This window comes from Gymnodraco acuticeps, unplaced genomic scaffold (assembly GCF_902827175.1).
Source record: "Gymnodraco acuticeps unplaced genomic scaffold, fGymAcu1.1, whole genome shotgun sequence".
Classification (NCBI taxonomy): Eukaryota; Metazoa; Chordata; class Actinopteri; order Perciformes; family Bathydraconidae; genus Gymnodraco; species Gymnodraco acuticeps.
In genome coordinates this window covers 693,990-713,729 of record NW_022991991.1, presented here as the reverse complement: position 1 = coordinate 713,729, position 19,740 = coordinate 693,990, and the positions used below count along the sequence as shown (strand labels likewise).

General features: G+C 39.5%; 1 protein-coding gene across 19 annotated transcripts in view; it reads left to right on the top strand.

Moving 5' to 3' along the window:
* The window catches only part of ptprt (protein tyrosine phosphatase receptor type T), a 397,778-nt gene that overhangs the window by 38,713 nt on the left and 339,325 nt on the right, over positions 1-19,740 (top strand). For all 19 annotated transcript variants that reach the window (XM_034201114.1, XM_034201107.1, XM_034201120.1 and 16 more), the window contains exon 2: positions 16,224-16,349. In XM_034201114.1, the coding sequence (XP_034057005.1) occupies positions 16,224-16,349 (126 nt within the window). The remainder of the gene's footprint in view (positions 1-16,223; positions 16,350-19,740) is intronic.

Sequence of the window (19,740 nt, the reverse complement as noted above, 5' to 3'; positions counted from 1 at the left end):
CTGTCTGGTTTTGTGGCTAACACACACACACAGAGACACACATATACACACACCCACACCCACACCACACACACACACACACACACACACACACACACACACACACACACACCACACACACACACACACACACACACACACACACAGATACACTATATACACACACCCACCCACACACACACACACACACACACACACAGACACACACACACACACACACACACACACACACACACACACACACACACACACACACACATATACATGCACACACACATGCAGTTTAACAAGAGAATGTTTGGCTCATTCAACCCAGACATTTTCTGATAAGTGATCCATCTTCGTCATGGATGGAGAAAGCATGAATTTGTCCAAAACTGTTTGGTTCAACTCTGAGGAGGGAGAGAACAAGAAAGGAAATCAATATGTGTGTGTGTGTGGCAGTCAGTGGTTCAGAGAGACCTATCCTGGCGATGTGACTGTGTGTGAATCTAATCTGTTCAATGAAAGAGTAGACCAGGATTAAATTGCCCCAGGTTAACCCCAGGTTATTGCCTTAACACTAAACCAGTGTGTGTGTGTGTGTGTGTGTGTGTGTGTGTGTGTGTGTGTGTGTGTGTGTGTGTGTGTGTGTGTGTGTGTGTGTGTGTGTGTGTGTGTGTGTGTGTGTGTTAAAATGTAAATGTTACCTACATCTGATGGTAAATCTGTGTTGGAAAACTGCCCTGTTGAAGGATCAATGTTGAATAATCAAGGTCAAAAGTTATTTTTTTAGATTGTGGGCTTCTACAGGCAGCTGCAGTCTGTTTTTTTACATTTGACCCCCACATTCTGACCTAGCCATAATGCATGTTTTGGAGGCATACATAGAAAAAAGAACAGCAGCAGTGGTCATCCCCCTTGTCAAAAACGTCCCAATTAATCAAATAATAAAGCAAACTGAGCTAATGAAAACCTACAGTAAATCTTTATCTGCAAATGTGTCGGTTAGCTTTCTGAAGTGTCGGCCAACAAGTCTGTGATATCCATGACCTGAAGCGTAGCTGAAAGGAGCTTTTAGCGTTCAAGCTAATTTAAATCAAGCATCAAGCCTGCTGGGTGCAGAGTGAAGGGCCACTCCAACCTACACATTCCTCTTATGAATATTTACAGGGGTTAATCTGGCTTTTGCTCAAGGGGAAATGATGGAGAGTAGCTGTGCAGTGTGTTAGAAGGGCAACTGCGTGTGTGTGGCCTTCTGTGTGTGTGTTGAGAAGGATAGTTGTTGTGAAAACTTTAAACTATTGAGTTATGATACTTTGAAGGTCCAAGTTGTGTGTCTTCTTGCGTTCATGTGGGTGGTTATTTTAATAATAATAAAGCCAACGGCTTTATTACAAGCCTATCATTTCTTCTCAAAGGGATGAGTGAAAATTGGCAATGTCCTTCATGTTTAATAAGTATCAGTGGAAGCTTAAAATATGGAAATGATGTGATTGACTTACAGCAGTCTTTGTTTAAGAGTTTCAAAACTGGCTAATTGGCCTGCAAAATGTTACAAATTAAGCCCCATCCAATAAATGGAGACTGTCTATAAAAAAACTGATTGTCTGTAAATTTGCCAATAATTTACTGAAGATTTATTATCATAGGAAACATGTTTTTTCTAATTCTTGTATTGGAGATTACAAATTGAATAGCTCTGCTTTTTCTTCCCCAGCTTGCTTTTTGTCAGTGTTTCTCTCCTTAATTTGTTCAATAAATAATATCCATAACATAAAAAGATGTATTCATATCATGAACTGTTCTGCAATGTTGAATGTTTCTGACATCCAGCATCGTATAAAGCCTAAACCTCATAAAACAGTACAGCATGAATATCTGTACAATGGGCTTCATTTTCTGCTGCACAATGGTGATTACTTTGGGAGAAAGAGATACTAAAGTCTGTGTTTGTGTGTGTGTGTGTGTGTGTGTGTGTGTGTGTGTGTGTGTGTGTGTGTGTGTGTGTGTGTGTGTGTGTGTGTGTGTGTGTGTGTGTGTGTTTGCCAGAGAGAGAACATTGCTGTTGGAAACACTCTCCTTCCTCAGCTCTGGGAATTCAGCGGGTGATAAATAAGCGCTACTTGCTCTTATTCCCATGTGTGTCTGTGTGTGTGTCTTACACAGATGCTTGAATACACGACACATGGTAGACACACACTCTGTTAAACACACAAGCACCTCTTGAGGCTAAGGCTGCATCCACACCAGAGCTATCATGGGGCCTAAAAAGCAGGATCGACCCGTCATGAACCTTCGCAGTCGTTTTCTGCCAGAGACTGATGGGAAACCCAGATTTTCACTGTAACCACATTTCATTCAATTGATATTACAACTACCTGTTATCACTCAAACTTTTTAGTTAAAACAATATATCCATTGTTAACATTTCCAAAATTATAAAAGGTGTTTTATCAATTGGATGCATCCGTACGGAAGAAGATTAGTGCCAATTCTGATGAAAAAAAGCCAGAATTCAGATTTTGATGTCAGAATTCTTTTTTCACATATGGCATCAATCGTCTTCATTACATCTGTCCAAAAATGTTGTAAACATGTTTACTGTGGATATAATTCCAGAAGCAAACGTCTCACTGTTATCACCCTACTTTAGTTCACTTTTCAAACACAACGTTACACACAAGCATTAAAGTTAGTGTATAGGGAAAACAGAGAAAGAGAAAAGTAGCTCATTGGTCATTGGTATTCAGACGGACTCTTAGGTCAAGTGAGCCTCTTTTCAGCTGTCGGAGAAAAGATACAAAGAAAGAGAGCAAGAGAGGCTGGAGAGTGGGAAAGATGGACATTAGAAAGACGAGAAGAAAAGACGTAAAGTGGTGTATACAAGACAGGGAGCATGGAGAGGATACAGAGAAGAACAACATTTCACCTACATGCCCATTGTTCTGTTCTGATCATTTGGCAAACAAATTCACTTGTATGTCATGCAAGTGGGAGCTGAGAGTAGAAATAAACATTGTAGAGAGAAAATAAAAGCAAGGAATGGATGGATAGATGAGACATGAAGGACAACGATTGCTAGAGGGAAGCAGATGAGGTGAGGAAGGGGGTGAGGGTAGGGGGTGAAAGATGCAAGTGAAGTGCTGAGTGAAAAGCAGAAAAGAGAAGGATCAAGAAAGGAGAATAAAGGGCAGTAGGTGATAGAGGAGCAGAGAGACAGAGAGAGAGAGTGAAATTGGCAGGAGAGGAGGAGAGGAGGAGGTGAAAAGGACGGAGAGAGGGTTGGTCACCCCTGTAGTTCTGCTCCGAGGAGGTCTGGACCTGTACCTCTCCTAATGAGCACCGCAGAGAGCTGAATCAAGTGTATGTGAAAGGGTGTGTGTGTGTGTGTGTGTGTGTGTGTGTGTGTGTGTGTGTGTGTGTGTGTGTGCGTGTGTGTGTGCAGATGTATTTATGTGCCCTGGTCTGTCTGTATATGTATGACTGTGTGTGTGTGTGTGTTTGTGTGAAGGACTATGCCCTCGGCTGTGTGTGAAAGTGTTCTTGTACATCTGTGCCTATGAGGACCAATATCAGAATCTGAAAAACTTGGGAAACAGGGAAATATTGTAACAGCAAAAGAGACGGTGCAAATAAATGGGAAAATAAAAGAAGAGGCCTTATTATGCTTTTGGGGTTTTCCCTCTCCTCTAGTGTGTTCAACAGATTTGTCTGCATGTAAATGGTCTGTAAAGGCTCAAATCCCTGTGTTCCCGGGAGTTTCTCTACCACACACTCCCCCCCAACCTGAAACACCTCCAATGGACTCCTTTGTTTACTTCAGTAACATAGTGACACACACACTCTATTATCTTCTTCTTGCTTTCCATAACAGTCACATTTCAGGCTTAGCATGGTTGTAACTGACATCTAATTGTTCACACAAAACTAACTAGTCATTTAAAATGGAAAAATGCTGAATGTCACAATAAAATCTATGGTTGTGCCATAAATAACTGACCCTACATTAATTTGCATTCTTTGGCCAAAACACCCTATGCCTGACCCATATGGGATTCGTTTTGTATCATAAAGATAAAGCAACACTTTCTCAGAATAAAGCAAAACTATGAGTTTAAAAGAAGAAAAAAACGGAGTCAAGCAAAATAAAATAAATTTCAAAAATAAAACTATAAGCTGCAAACAAATCATTTGTGTAATCATGTAAACTATAAGTCTTTTTTCTTTGTTTTAACATAGGTTTTTGTTTGCAGTTCTTGTTTCTTCTTTCTCAATGATCAGACTTTTGCTCTCGCTGCAGCTTTCTCTTTTGCGCTCCCTCATTTTTTGTTTTCGATTTTGACACAAACGTCCCAGGTGGGCGGGACTTTCAGGGGTGTGTCCCCATTGGCTACTCAGTTTTTGAGTGACAGCCCACTACATCACAGCTCATACAGTGCAACTTATGCAGCAAACTCCGGAGTCCACTCGGCCACGTTAGTGTTGGTGTCTCCTGAGGAGTTTCATGAACATATCGGACTTCTCTTATGGATTGCAGTGCATTATACTTGTGATGTGTAGTTTGTTCTTTATTCCAATTTTAAATATTGTAATACCTGAACACACTGCTGCTGTTAAATAATTTCCCAATTTGGGATTGATTCCAATTTGTCTGTCTGTCTGTCTATTTATTTTTATAGATAAATCTATGTATTTTCAAGCTAAAGGTGATGCACAATATAAACTGTATACTGTTATTTTTCAAAGACATGTTACATTTCAAAAGCATATATTGCTATGTTTAGGACAAACAATTACAGACTGCTTTAATTTAACAAATTCTGCAATATAAAAGTGGCAGATTTGCTTTATGAAACCTAGGCTGCATACCAACACAATTAGGAACATGCTCACATGTTACTATGTTGGTCTGAAGAGCTGAAGCATTCATACACAATGGATACAAACTGTGTTGTTTCATTCTATATCCTGTGAGAAAATTATATACATTTAGCATTAAAAACTCAACATACTATTCCTAGCCTGAGGAAGATATGAATAATCAACAGATTTGAATGGAATCTCTAACATTTTCATGTAGAATAAAGATAAAAGAGTGATTATATAAATTACATTTATTGAAATTTGAACCAGAAGAAGAAGTCTCAAAGAATGTTTTAAATAAAAGGACATAAAACAAAAAGGTGGATAATAATAAAATCTATTAAATGTATATGTAAAGACATTTGGTCAAATGAAATGACACGCCCAGCGTGGATGTAGCTGGTGCAGTTCTTTCTTCATGCTCCCCCCTCCGTGCTGTCCCCTCAGAGGAAGTAGGAAAACGGGATAAGACTCTGGACGCCACGCTGTCTCAATGATCCACACTGTTAATATGAGAGGAACATAAATGTTTTAGGAAATTAAAAATATGAAGTTAACAAATAAAACACAGCTCAGGGGCATCATGGACGGTAGGTTTTCCTACAAAGTTAACTCAGCCTCCATTGATTTTCATATCAAATGAGCGTGTTAATAAAATAAGCTATCATGGCTTATACTTGCATGTTTAAACAGAATCATGAAAGCCTGTTGGTAGAGTCAGGAGTCTGTTTGAGTGTGTGCGCCGGTGTCGGTACCATATATGTTCGGGGTACCATATGTGTTCGGGTCCGTCTCTTACCAGTGACGTCACGACGTAATGACATCAATGACGTCACACATTGTGATTGGCTGTACGGTAATTTACCCAGGGGTGCTCGGGGACGCTGTCTAGAGTATAGAGGGTTTTTTTGATCATTACATTACATTGTATTTTGCTGACGCTTTTATCCAAAGCGACTTACAATAAGTGCATTCGACCAACAAGATAAAAACTTGAAAAAATACAATACAAACTTGAAGAAAAACAAAGACGAATGAGGAGAATAATAAGATGTTATTATAATTTTAAGTTTGCACATCTTTATTTATAATTGTTTTCAAAATGTACATCTCTTCAGTTCAAACCATGAACGCATAATATATATATAATATATATATTTATATGTCCACTCAGGTGGACAACCTGAGTGGACATATACAAATCTTCAACTCTTGTTTTTCATGCCCCAAGAGCAATAATAACACTTGGTAAACAAATCCTGACTGAGGCTTTCATAATTCATGCATGAAAGGGTTAATAAAATACTCAGGGAAGTTTCCTGAATGTTCATGCCCAAAGCCAAGCACTGGGTAAATTAAGAGGCTGATCTGGGGCACTTTTGTCCACTTTCCCTGGTGCTAGAAACTCAAGTCAGGCATCCCTGGAATCGTCTCAGAGAGTAGATGATCATTGGGGCCTGATGTTTCGATGTATATTTCCATTGAAAATGCTAACCGCTAGCCGCAAAGCTAGCATTGCAGCCACTGCTCCGTTTTCTGAGACTTTGCACACGTTATTCACAAACATTTTCACACGCTAGGAGTATGGGAGTACTTTCATTCGCTTCGTCTTGATCTGTAGATGTGATTTGATGTGTCGTGTGTCCCCCAAAAATAACAATCGACAGTGTAAACATAATTATGTAAATAACCCAATTTGTGTTCTGTGAAAGGGAAAATGATTTTACATTGTTTTTGTTACTTTTCGTTGCAGTGTCTTAAATGTAATTAGGGTTAACTTCCTGTTTGAAGTTGTTGCTATGGAAACAACATCACGGAGAAAAAAGTAACATCTGCTACATATAATAATGGACAAAGTAAAGAATGAAGTGTAGGCTATGTTTAAATGTTCGGAATTTGACCGTGTATGATGGTCCTCTTGAGTTGCCGTACAGCCAATGGCGTACAGCCATTGCTCCGTTTTCATGTTTTTTTTACATGTTTTTCACAAACATTTTCACACGCTAGGAGTATAGGAATACTTCAATCCGGTTCGTCATGATCTGTAGATGTGATTTGCCCCCGAGCACCCCTGGGTAAATTACCGTACAGCCAATCACAATGCGTACAATGCGTGACGTCATTGGTAAGAGACGGCCCCCGAACACATATGGTATCGACACCGGTGTCTGAACGCTCACTCACTGCTAGCTATGTAGCTAACTGTTAGGCTACTTAGCTTGCATTGTTATGGATCTAAAGGTAGCAAAAGCTAACTTTCATAGCACAGCTTTACTTCTCACTTAACACAATAAAGAAACAGACCGTACAGCACAAACAACACAAATGATCAATACTTACATATATTTCAACTTGTAGTATTATAATAATTGAAATGCTGGTTCTTCTGGGGGTGTTCTATCCACGCTCAGGCAGCTGCCTGCACTGTACAATCGCTGGAGGACTGGGCTGTCACTCAAAAACTGAGTAGCCAATGGGGACGCACCCCTGAAAGTCCCGCCCACCTGGGAGGTTTGTGTCAGAATCTCAAACAAAAAGTGAGGGAGCGCAAATGAGAAGAGCTGCAGCGAGAGCAAAAGTCTGATCATTGAGAAAGAAGAAACAAGAACTGCAAACAAAAACCTATGTTAAAACAAAGAAAAAATACTTATAGTTTACATGATTACACAAATGATTTGTTTGCAACCTATAGTTTTATTTTTGAAATGTATTTTATTTTGCTTGACTCAGTTTTTTTTCTCTTTTAAACTCATAGTTTTGCTTTATTCTGAGAAAGTGTTGCTTTATCTTTATGATACAAAACTAATCCCATAGACCCACGGCAGCAGTTTTGGCCACTACAAACCCTACATTTCCACTGTAAAGAATAACAAATAAATCTATTAAAATATATATTTCTAACAAATGTCCTAGTAAAGTTTGTGACATTGTTGATCTACGACATGGACCTTCTCCTACCTTCAGCATAGCCCAAAATGGTCATATGCCATTGCCTCATATACATACAGAATCAAAAGCTTAATCTGAATGTTGGCTTATTGTGATTTCTCCTGATGGATGAATGGGTGCTTGAGTGTAATTTAACAGGATTTCCTTATTTAGCTTGGCAATCTCTAAAGAGTTATTAAATTACCTCTCATCTTTAGTTTTTATTGTGAAGAGATTAATTCTTGTTTTAGAGGCCAGGGTATGGCTGTCAGCGTGAGACACATGATTAGTGTCAGACCTATATAGCTCAGGTCATGAGAGTGTTGTGTAGAGTCAGGTTGGATGCCATCTGTTGACCTATACAAGGACAAACATGTTGTCTTTCACATGTTCACTTGGTATGATCTGAATCAGATATGACACTGCACACAGTCAGCCTGGTTCCATTGGTGATGGGGAGTGGTTATGTAGAAAAACAAAATGACTGTTTCAGTGAATAATTAACAACTGTTTGATGTTTGAATGAACATTGGGCAAATGAACATGTGGTAGAACATGTGGTAGGGCTTTTGTGTAAGTACTCAACAACTCTTTATCTCCCCCGAACTTCCATCCATGATTTCATGATTAAGAGCGTTTAATAGTGTTTTCTTTATCATCTTGTAGCAGTTTACAATCCTGTTTGACCAATCAGTGATGTTTAGATTTCATCTATTTGATAGTTCCTGGGCCTTTAGCTAGACATTGAACAGAGAATGTTTAGGGTTAGGGTTGGGATTAAAAAACCCAAAACAGGGTTTCCACATTGAACATATTCCTGTGTTCCTAAAAAGGTTCCTTGAAAAGTTTCCAAATCCATCTAAACTTGCAGCAGTCTTTTTATAACATATCTTCCAAAACATGGGATACGCTGGTCTCCCTTCTGGGCTAAGCGTGGTTTTACTGCACACAAAAAGGGCCTCTGTGTGGTCCAACTTTCTCAGACTAAACCCACATGTCTGCTGCTTAACTGCGTGAACTTGGTATTTCTATGTGTTTACATTTGACATGGGTCAGGTAAAGTGTGCTTTTGAAGGCGGAATACAATTTCAGCAGCTTGAGGGAGCATATCAATTGAATCAGCTTTGTGTGTGTGTGTGTGTGTGTGTGTGTGTGTGTGTGTGTGTGTGTGTGTGTGTCTGATGTGTCAACTTCCTGTGCTCTAATTTACTACGACAAGTCATTTCAACACAAGACAAGTGTGGGTGGAAGGGAGTGTGTATTTATGTGAATGTGTGTGTGTGTGTGTGTGTGTGTGTGTGTGTGTGTGTGTGTGTGTGTGTGTCTACTATGCATCCATTCTTTCTAGTTACCCTTTGTAGTCACCCCTCTGTCCAAACCAATTGATTCAATTGAGTGAAGATGTATGTACAGGTATTAATTTGTGTGTATGTGTTATGGGGGTGTGTGTGTAATGTTAGTGGTGATGAAGCTTGACGTGTTTGTCACAGCAGGGAGAAGGGATCCGGGGCGACATTTCTTTCTGTGTTCTTTCATGCACAACTACAGGTTATAGGGAAGGTCTCGTATTGATTTAAGTAGCAGATAACTTAAAAAATGTACATGGACCATTCAGGAAAACACGTCTCCTTTTAACAGCCCCCCCCCCCGCCCCTACACACACACACAAGCATACACAACAACTAGAACTGAGACAAGGAAATGTCTCACACACACACCTCTCACACACACACACACCTCAAGCACAATTGCCCCAGCTGTGTTTAATACTAACAAACCTCTGTCTGCCTTCTCTTATTATCCGAGCCTACTGGGGTGGCAATAATGGCATTTAGTATTTAGCCAGTGAATTTATGTGCCGCAGGGGGTGTGTGTGTGAGTGTGTGTGTGTGTGTGTGTGTGTGTGCGCACGTGTGTGTGTGTGTGTGTGTGTGTGTGTGTGTGTGTGTGTGTGTGTGTGTGTGTGTGTGTGTGTGTGTGTGTGTGTGTGTGTGTGAGGGGAACACAGAGGCAGATGGCATATGTTGACATATGTTTTTAAATGACTTAATGGGAATATTTAACGGTCTTGGCATGTTAGCTGACAGTGGGTTTAATACGAGCTAACTAAGAGACAAGATAGGAACACACATGCATGCACACACACATGCAAGTCAGTCCAACCGCCCAAAAAAGTCAAAGTACCTGAACTAAGGTAATTCATATTTACTAAATATCCAAGATAAATGAATAACATTTACAATAACCTTTCTTTCAATGATCTGGGTGAAATGAAATGAATCTTACTAAATATCGTGATACAAATACATTTTTAACATTTACATTTTTACCTACATTGGGAATGTTGACAGACTAGGTACTAAAAAGATGCATCAACCAACTCTAAATGAGTAGACTTCTGTGAATATGTGTGTACTTCCAACCTCTCACATGGAAACTGCTTTGCGCACACATAAACACACAACAACATGTCCTCGGTTTGCTCACACACACACACACACACACACACACACACACACACACACACACACACACACACACACACACATACACACACACACACACACACACACACACTTGAAGACCCAGTGAGACACACTCAGGATCAGTAGATGTTATCTAAGTGAGCAGTAAACAGACTCTTTAGAGACGTTCTACCCCCCCCCCCCCCCCCGCTCTGGGACTCAGAGGGTCCTGTCGCACTGTGTTAGCTTTGGCTCACATGACTGGCTGTAATGGCTGCTATTGGTGCCTTGGGGGAATGGGAATCTCAACATGAAAAAGACAAGGGACTCTGCTTAAATAAGTGTTATCATCAGAGGATGTGTTTATGTGTGGGGGGGGCGGGGGTTCTGGTTGAAGGCCAGGTTGCTTGCATAATGTCAGTGTGTGTCTCAGTGATACAGTCTGATACATGTGTAAATGGACGGATGTGAGCTCAAGCAGAATCATCACTTATGAATGCATGCATAACCTCTTTACATATTACACAGATAGCTATGCTAGTTAATGGATGTCTTAGCGGCGGTGGACTATTAAACATACATTTTAATGTGATGCCAAATAGGTCGAACGGTCATACTTATTTAAAATAGGTAAATTAGCTCATTCCATTAATTCTCATTCAAGATATCTATTTTGTATATTATTAGTTCATTTAGAAGGGAAAGTGCACATCACTAGCTTCTGTAAATGTGCTTTCCATCTGTAGTCCCTGGACAGATGTTCTCAAATGTTTTTTTATAATATTTGAAGATAGCGACTGTTATGCTTTGGGAAGTGCTCCTACCAGGGGGGCTAATCCTGGGTTTATCACTTGTTGGAAACCACCTGAGGTTAGATGAGGGTTTCCAACACACATTTTCAAAAAGCACGCACAAGTGGTTGACTTTCCAGAAAATAAAATAAAATCCAAATAAGTGTAATAAAATGATATGTCAGGAAAATGTGGGCTGTCTATTCAGCCTTGCTCACTACAGGTAGAGTATGACATCACTGATTCAAACAAATATGTCAATTTTCTAATTAAAATGAGATAAATAGCTTTAACCACTCATCATTTTACATTTAACTTCACTCAATTTTCTCAAAATAAATATTTTAGGTATTCTCTTAAAGAATCAAATGCTATAAATGCCCCAACTTACAAAAAACAACAGATACACAAACACTCACACATCGATACCAACATTTAGAATCTCCTGTTTGAGATGAATTGAAAAAAATAAACCATCACTTAAAATGCATCACTTGGAATGGACATGAATTTCATATATTTACCTATTAATGTACTCCTTTTTAATATGTGTCTGGTTTTTCTTATAAAGCTTTGGTACATTGTCATTTGCCAAAAATGCCTGAAACATTTTTTTAATTGAGAATTAGGATGAAATCCATGATCATCCAGACTAATTATTTGAGACTTGGAATGACTCAATTAGAAACTGATCAAATGTCTGGAAAGGCTTTCTCTGCGGCTGGTTGCTTTACAAAGCTGCAGTTATTTAAATACAAATGTTAAACGAGCTCTTGCATAGATTAAATGTTTAATTAGCTGTGAACCATCAACACTCAGATTTCCACTCGTTTCTCTCACTGCTGACGTGAATTTGTTTTTGTTTAATTACTCTGTTTGTCAAGAACAGATAACAAGGTGCGAGGTTCATCCTAGCCATTCAAAGCCTTGTGAAATAATTAGATTCAATGTTTGTGTTTATGCGAGGCTCTTTAATGAGGAAAATGCGTTTTTGTTTACCTTGCCAAATGCTACTCAATAAGCAATTCCCATTTAGGTACATTGGCAAAACCATGGAAAACGACAAAAGTCACGAGTTATTTGAACGACCACACAAAAGTGTCAGTAATTACGATGTAATCCTACAGGACAAACAAAGCAAAAGAAATAACCTACTCGGCAAAGATAGTTCGCTTTTTGACCTTCTGCCATTGTGGTTAGATATGCCCTATGCTCATTTTCAGGTTCAAATGAGTAGTGCCTCTACTGGGACATGTCTCCATGCTTTAATGTTCAAAAAGCTCTTTATTTTTCTCATACTGCCTGTGCTGCAGCACCTCTTTTCCCCCTGACCCGGAGAGAAACTCCCTCTGGAGGGAACACAGGGATGTTAGCCTTTGCAGACCATTTACATGCACACAAACCTATGTAAAAAAAACAAAAAGCATAATAGGGCCTCTTTAAACTTTTTTATGTTGACAAAAGATCAAATGATTGTTGCTTTCGTATCTCTGGCGTATATTGTCTCTTTTAGATGTATACATATAATAAGCAAAAGCTGAAACACATTTCAAAAGTTGCCATGACAAAAGAAAAAACAGATTTAAAGGAAATATTTGCAGCGGTTTATGGTTGGATGCAATGTTGACAATAAAAGACAGAATAAATGTAGCCAAAATAACTTTCTGTGTAAACAACGAGGGACATGTTTAAACTTTTTAGTTCACTTTTAAATCAATATTGACTGGTTGTTCTCTCACTGCATGTGCGTGTGCCTATTAGCATGCTGTAGTCATCACATTCATATTTGATTATATTGGTTACAGGAATGGTAATTAGCAGAGATGAAGGGATTCTGCGTGTATTGGTGGCATGTGCGTACATAGACATTAACAAACATTTATGCGCACACCCTCACAGCCCAAACACCTTCAGTATGCACCACATTCAGTTCACTGTGCGGTGGTCATGTGTGTTAGCTCATACCCACAATCAGACCAGTGTTTCATTTTCATTATGCAAATGTTCCGACACGCGGCATTTGCGTGTGATTATGTTTGTGTGTTTCTGTCAATGAGGCGTGGGGCAGGGAGGTGTTGCACTGATTTGCAAACTAGATCAGGGGCATTGACACACACACACACACACACACACACACACACACACACACACACACACACACACACACACACACACACACACACACACACACACACACACACACACACACCCAGTCTAGTCTATCGCTGTGAGCTACTTCTCTCTCATCCCTTGATATTGGTCTTCAAATTGCAGATCTGATATTGAATATTGATGCGAGATCCCCCACAGCCCCCTCCCACCCCCACCTTGCTGTTAATAACTCTGTTTTAATGAGATCACTTTGATTTCCTTCCATTTCTAATGAGATCACCCAACAATGAGGGGGCGATAAAGGCTAATTATCTCAGTATTGATTAATTTATAAAAGCTATTTTCATATCTTTAAGAAAAACTGTGTTTTTCCCAGTTTCGCACTGCTGGAGGTTGTTTTTCAAACAGACTTCAGATAGGGATTTCTTTTGAATTTGATTTCCCAGTTGATGTAAGTCTTGCTTAAGGAGGCATAATCAAAACGATACCACACATTTTTATTTCAGATTTTAGGGTGTAGGCTATGTGTGTATTCCACAGTCTGGACAGTGCACCTGGGAATATGAGGACCTATTATGCTAATGTCCATGTTTCATATTTATATGTAGTGTCTCTCCTGTGACATGTCTCCATGCTTTAATGTTCAGAAAGCTCTTTATTTGTATCACACTGCCTGTGCTGCAGAACTTCTTTTCACCCTCTGTCTGAAACCAGAGCCCAGTCTGCTCTGATTGGTTAGCTGATCGGCTCTTTTGTGATTGGGCCACTGCATCAGAGATGTCTCTCCCCCTAGCCTATATGTGTTTGAGTGCTAGACAATAGAAGTGTGAGTGTTACATAGTGATGTCACTATGTTACTGAAGAAAACTGAGGAGTCCAATGGAGGCGTTTCAGGTGGGGGGGGGGGTGTGTGGGAGAGAAACTCCCTCTGGAAGGAACACAGGGATTTGAGCCTTTGCAGACCATTTACATGCACACAAACCGAACACACTACATGAAAGGGAAAACCCGTAAAACAGTGTTTCTCAAAGTGTGGGGGGCGCTCACGGACCACCAGTGGTCCGTGAGCGCCCCCCACACCGTGAGTATATTGGTAAAATTTCACATTTTTTATTAATTAATTAATTAAAGTTTTCCGCACTCTCGCGGGAATATCTCCGCAATGGAGCGAGCTTAAGTTTAACTTTCGATTGCATGATATAACCCAGATAAACACCTTTATCACACATGTTGCCACTTGTTTGTACAATTTTCAGGCGATTTGTAAAAAACGATGTGTTTTTGGATATTTGTGGAGTTAGGTGGTCCGCGAGTGTTTTTTTATTGGTTAAGTGGTCCTTGGTATGAAAAAGTTTGAGAAACACTGCCCTAAAAGAATAATAGGGCCCCATTAAGTCTTACAATATGTGTTCTACAATGTTACACCTCTTATATTTAAGAACCTGAATTGTTAGGACAAATTTGCTACATTTAAAATGTACGAAAAAAAAACATACTTATAGACGGCTTAGTGCGTCTGTACTTAGGCCCAGTGGGATTTGAGCTAAATGCTAATGCTAGCATGCCTACATGCTGGCAATGGCAATGTAGAAAGAAGACGTTTAGAGAAATGCTCACCAGTTTAGCATGCTAGCATTTATAATTAGACAAATTCTGCACATTTACTTCAATAATTCTGAGCATTTCAGCTAAATCAAAAAATGGTAAGATAATTCATGGTATTAGAATTCCTCATCTGGGAACCATGAATCTTGTATAGTGTATTGGAAATCAATCCAATAGTTAAGATGTATCACTCTCGACAATAACATTCTTTGCCCAAATGATGATCACTACTGCTACGTTTCAAGTATTGCATAGACCCTTATGTTCACTAAATGCCTCTTTGTTAATTCTGTATGTCGCAGCTTACATTTTGAAGAAAAAAAAATCTTTCTATTGTTTTAATGAGGTTTAAAGAGACAAATGCACTCTGGGGAGCAGCAAAGAGGCAGATAAAAATAAGGAAATATGATCAACATTAAGTGGTGAATTAATGAATAAAGCAATGACGTTTGGCCGTTTCAATGCTTCAAAACGAATTAAATAAGTTGTGTGTCAAAGCATGTCTAATTAGGGAAGCGCAGCTATGTATGTGGATGTGAGCTCCAGGCCAGCGGAGAAGGTTAATGTGGTGGAAAATGTGTCTTATCCGGGCCATGAAATAACGACATGACTCTGTGACTTAATCATGTTGACACATAAAGCTTTCTCTCATCTACCCATCACTCCCTCTCATGTAAAGGCACACTCTGTCTCACTATCACTCTTCCTCTCCTCCTCTCTTCCTCTCTTCCCCTCTGCTCTCTTTCTGATAAACAGCCCCTGTCAGTTATGCACCGGCTCTTTCATTTCATGCTGATAACTTAATTACCAATTATAAAAGTGTTAACAATACCCGAGCAGCTTAGAAAGGCTCTGTTTTCAACATTTCATCGAAATTCAGAGCTCATTAATGTGATCAAAGATGTGGTTTGAAAACAAAGAACATAATCACAAATATGGGTAGTACCAACGCGTTGGATAGACTTGCATTATATCAAAGCCCATTTTGTTATTGTTTAATGGACTGAATCAGCCATTCAGTGTTTGCTATCAGTCATTTGTATTTCCTGTGCAGCTTTTTTAATTGGCACTGCTTGCCATTGCTTTATTGAATCCAGATGGCTTATCCACATGCTAAAAAAGGTTGGTATTTGAAAGAGGAAGTTTTGTTGTCAACTGTCTTTTTAGTTGTAGCAATATGACACAATTCATCCTTTCAACCGATGTTTCATTTAGTTGCTCGATGGCTTGTCGCTTACCCAGCGGTCGATGCATTTCTATTTTTTATACCAGCTTCATTTTAGGAGATGTCTTGGTATGATTCAGTCCAGATACATATTCCAAGTTGAGTGGATGGCTGTTATTCGACATGTCATTGAAAAGTCTGAGGTTCATCCACACTTGCATTGTCCTTGTACAACAATATAGACCAAAAACTGCTTGCTCAGTAGAAAAATGGCATCTGTTAATGTAGGCATATTTCTCTTCTGCTTTTCAGGTGGCTGTACGTTTGAGGAGTCATACAGCAGCTGTGGGTACAGCGTTTCCCTCGGAACCAATGGATTCACCTGGGAACAAGTCAACTCCTGGGAGAAACCCACCATAGACCCTGCCCTGCCTACTGGTACCAGCCTACACTTGTCTTTTTGTGTTTCTGTTCAAGCTCTGTCCTAACCCTAACCCTAACCCTAACCCTAACCCTAACCCCCCTTTTATGGAATCCAGCAAACGTTGTAATGACCTACTGTATGTGTTAAGGTAGGGACACACACATTAGGCTAGCTATAGATATGATTTTGACACGAGAGGCCAGTTGGTCTTGACAGTTTTCAAATACAGTTAAGCTGCATGGGTATATTTTCCTTCTGATCAAATCACTTCCCACATTTTTCACTTACAAGTAGAATTTTTTCTCAAGACATTATTCAGGACATCATAATGGTAAAACATAATTGACATCCAATTTTGGAGTCCTACACAGTTTTTCATGTGCAAATTGCTGCATCAGTTGGAAGGGCAGATTATAACTGATACTTCTTTAAAATGCTCAAATTCATAATCCTGCGTGACTTTGGGACGGTCTACCAACCATATTTGAGTTTATTAATTTCTAGTACATACATAGAAACCACAAAAATGTTCGATGCTGTTGGAAATTGTAAATTTTTGGTGGATGTCTTGTAATTGCAGGTTTTAAATGTTATGGTGTGTTCCAGACCAATTCAAGTTACCAATTCAATTGGATTTTGCAGGTTTATAGTAATGCATATTTTTATGTAGTTCTTATTCTTAAACAAATGTAGGTATTCCTTCACTCACATTTTCTATCTTGTTATTGTTAAAGTTGCAAACATTACTCGCTGTAGTATGCTAAAACGTTTTGAATACATTAGTAGAAAAGGTTAATATGTTAACTTTTCCTTATATCTCCTTCTGTCACTCTGAGTTGGTGGACTGATATAACTCGGTAGACAGATCGTGACACGACCCCAGCTGGGTCTCTCTCTCCGCCTGTCGGGCGCCAAATGGCAATCAGTCGCCCGTCTACCCGCCCGTCTACCCATTTCCATCTCTCACACACTCCTGCCCTTTTGCTCTGTCTCTCACTGTTGTCACCCACTCTCTCCAAACTCACACTCATGGTTGTCACACTTTCTGACCTGAGCGTTTAAGGGAAACTCTTCTTCCAAAGCGGCATTTAAATTCACATGCACAGTATGATAAAGGCCAGTTAGAGAAGTGTACAATTTGCCACAATGTTGAATATGTTGTTAAAGTCGAGTAATGTCATCACTGTCTTGAGGGTATGATTTAGATGGGAAATGGTCTAGATCTGATCAACATATTTGGTGTCAGTTTTTTTGTCTGGCTTTTTTGTGTAGATGTAACTGTTACTCTGGTCAGATAATGGTGTCAGGAAATCAACTGTGAATGCACTCAGCCAGAATAGGTCTAGGTCAGTGTAATAATGCACTGACATGTTGCCAACAGCAGAGCTGTGAGTGAGAACTTCCTCTGAGACACAGATTTACTTTAAACAAACTCTGTGTTTGACTCACCGGCCTACTTTTATTGAAAGTTTAGTCAAATAAAGAAAGGTTAAACTCACTAAATACCTATGATTCTCCCTGTTGGCAGATAGGGGCCTTATTGTGCCAATTTGTTGGAGCATCAGCCAATAGAAGCATGCTTGTTAAGTAGTGATGTCACTATGTTAAGAAAGTTAACAAAGGAGTCCAATGGAGGCGTTTCAGGCACGGGGGGAGTGTTTGGGAGAGAAAGTACCTCTGGAGGGAACACAGGGATTTGAGCCTTTGCAGACCATTTACATGCACTAAAACCTATAGAGCACATTACAGGAAAGGGAAAACCCAGAAAGCATAATAAGGCTCCTTTGACTAATGTATCACTATTTTAGGCATGAAGATCATCACAGTCAAACACAGTCTTTTATTTTCTGGGGACCTTAATCGTATCATTCTCACATCGCACCCCCCTGATCCCCTCTCTTCTCCCCTCTCTCTTCATCAAACATAATCTCTCAGTCATGTCAATTATTGCTCTCATACATCATCATCATCTCTCCCTTTCTCTTCCTCCCCATCATTGTCTCTGACATGTCAGAAGTGGTGGAGGGAGGATCTGTCAGACAGTGCTCACCACGGCATCATCTCGTACTGAAGATCTGATACGATTGAGCAGGCATGATCGCCATGCCAGTCCGTCTCTCTCTGCGTATATAGGTCTGGTGTCAGTTATCCGTCTCATCCATCGGTGCGGGAGGTGGTTGTCGGGGGCAATAGCCATCACGTCCTTTAAGCCCTTCTCATTATAGGCAACTTAATGACCGTGCACTGCCCTGACCGCTGTACTGTAGTGTAGATCTGATAAGGCAGGGCCAGAACAAATCGTCTGTCAGTCTCTTGTCTGTCTCTAGCTTTTAGTCTTTTTATTTATGATGTCAAGTTTGCTGATGTACTCATACATTAATGGACCTTTAATGGCAATATAAAGTATCAGTACCATGGTGTTTCAATACATAGCCATTTTTCTAAACTGTTTTGTTGTAGTCTGCTATAAGAACCACAAAAATAACAGAAGTTCCAGTGAAATTCATCAATTCATCGAACCAAGGCTCATTTAAAATGCAAAGATCTTTAAAGAGTATTCATTTAGATGACTCTTTTATCAAAACTACTTAAATCTACACGTTAAGCCATGCTATCAGGAGTAATTTGGGGTCTAGTATCTTGCCCTAGGGGTCATGGGGTGGGTAAGGATGGCAGAACCCAAAGCAGTATAAAACAGGGAGGCAGGTTTAAATAAGAAAAAAGCGAGCATTATTCATATACAGTATAGATACAAAATACATGACAATAAGTGAAGCAGGTAAGATAAAGCATAACAGAAAACAGGAAGTCAAAATGAGGAACAAACTGGGAAGATTGGGGAATATAAAGATCCACGGAAATTAGAACAAAAAAAGGGAAACATTGACAACCAACCGACACAGGAATAATCACTTATCAGAGGCACAGCTGCACTGAAAACTGAAACGTTGACTTCATTTATAAATGTATAATGTCAACAGATTTCACATACAGTATTAGGTTAGTGGAAAGCAATACTATTACGTTTGATTTGATTTGATTTGATTTGACTATTAAGTAGTATTATGCTTTGTTATGTGAACATTTGTTGACAAAATACATTTTATTAACGCCAATCCTTCAGTTTCTTCGGTGTGGGGAGGGCATATCACAGGTGAAAAGAATCAGACAATCAAACAGGCAGGAAAAACAGAGGCAGGAAGTAATACAAAACAAGACTAGACACAAAGACAAAATGCATTTAAAAATAAAACAGGAAACTAAATAACACCAGTATCATGACAAGAGGACACTTCAACACTTTGGCTACAGGGTTGAGGGATTGAACCACTGACCCTACAATTGGAAGACGATCAATTGCCTCCTCAGCTGCAGTCGCCCTATAGATAACTGGCAGTCTTTCCG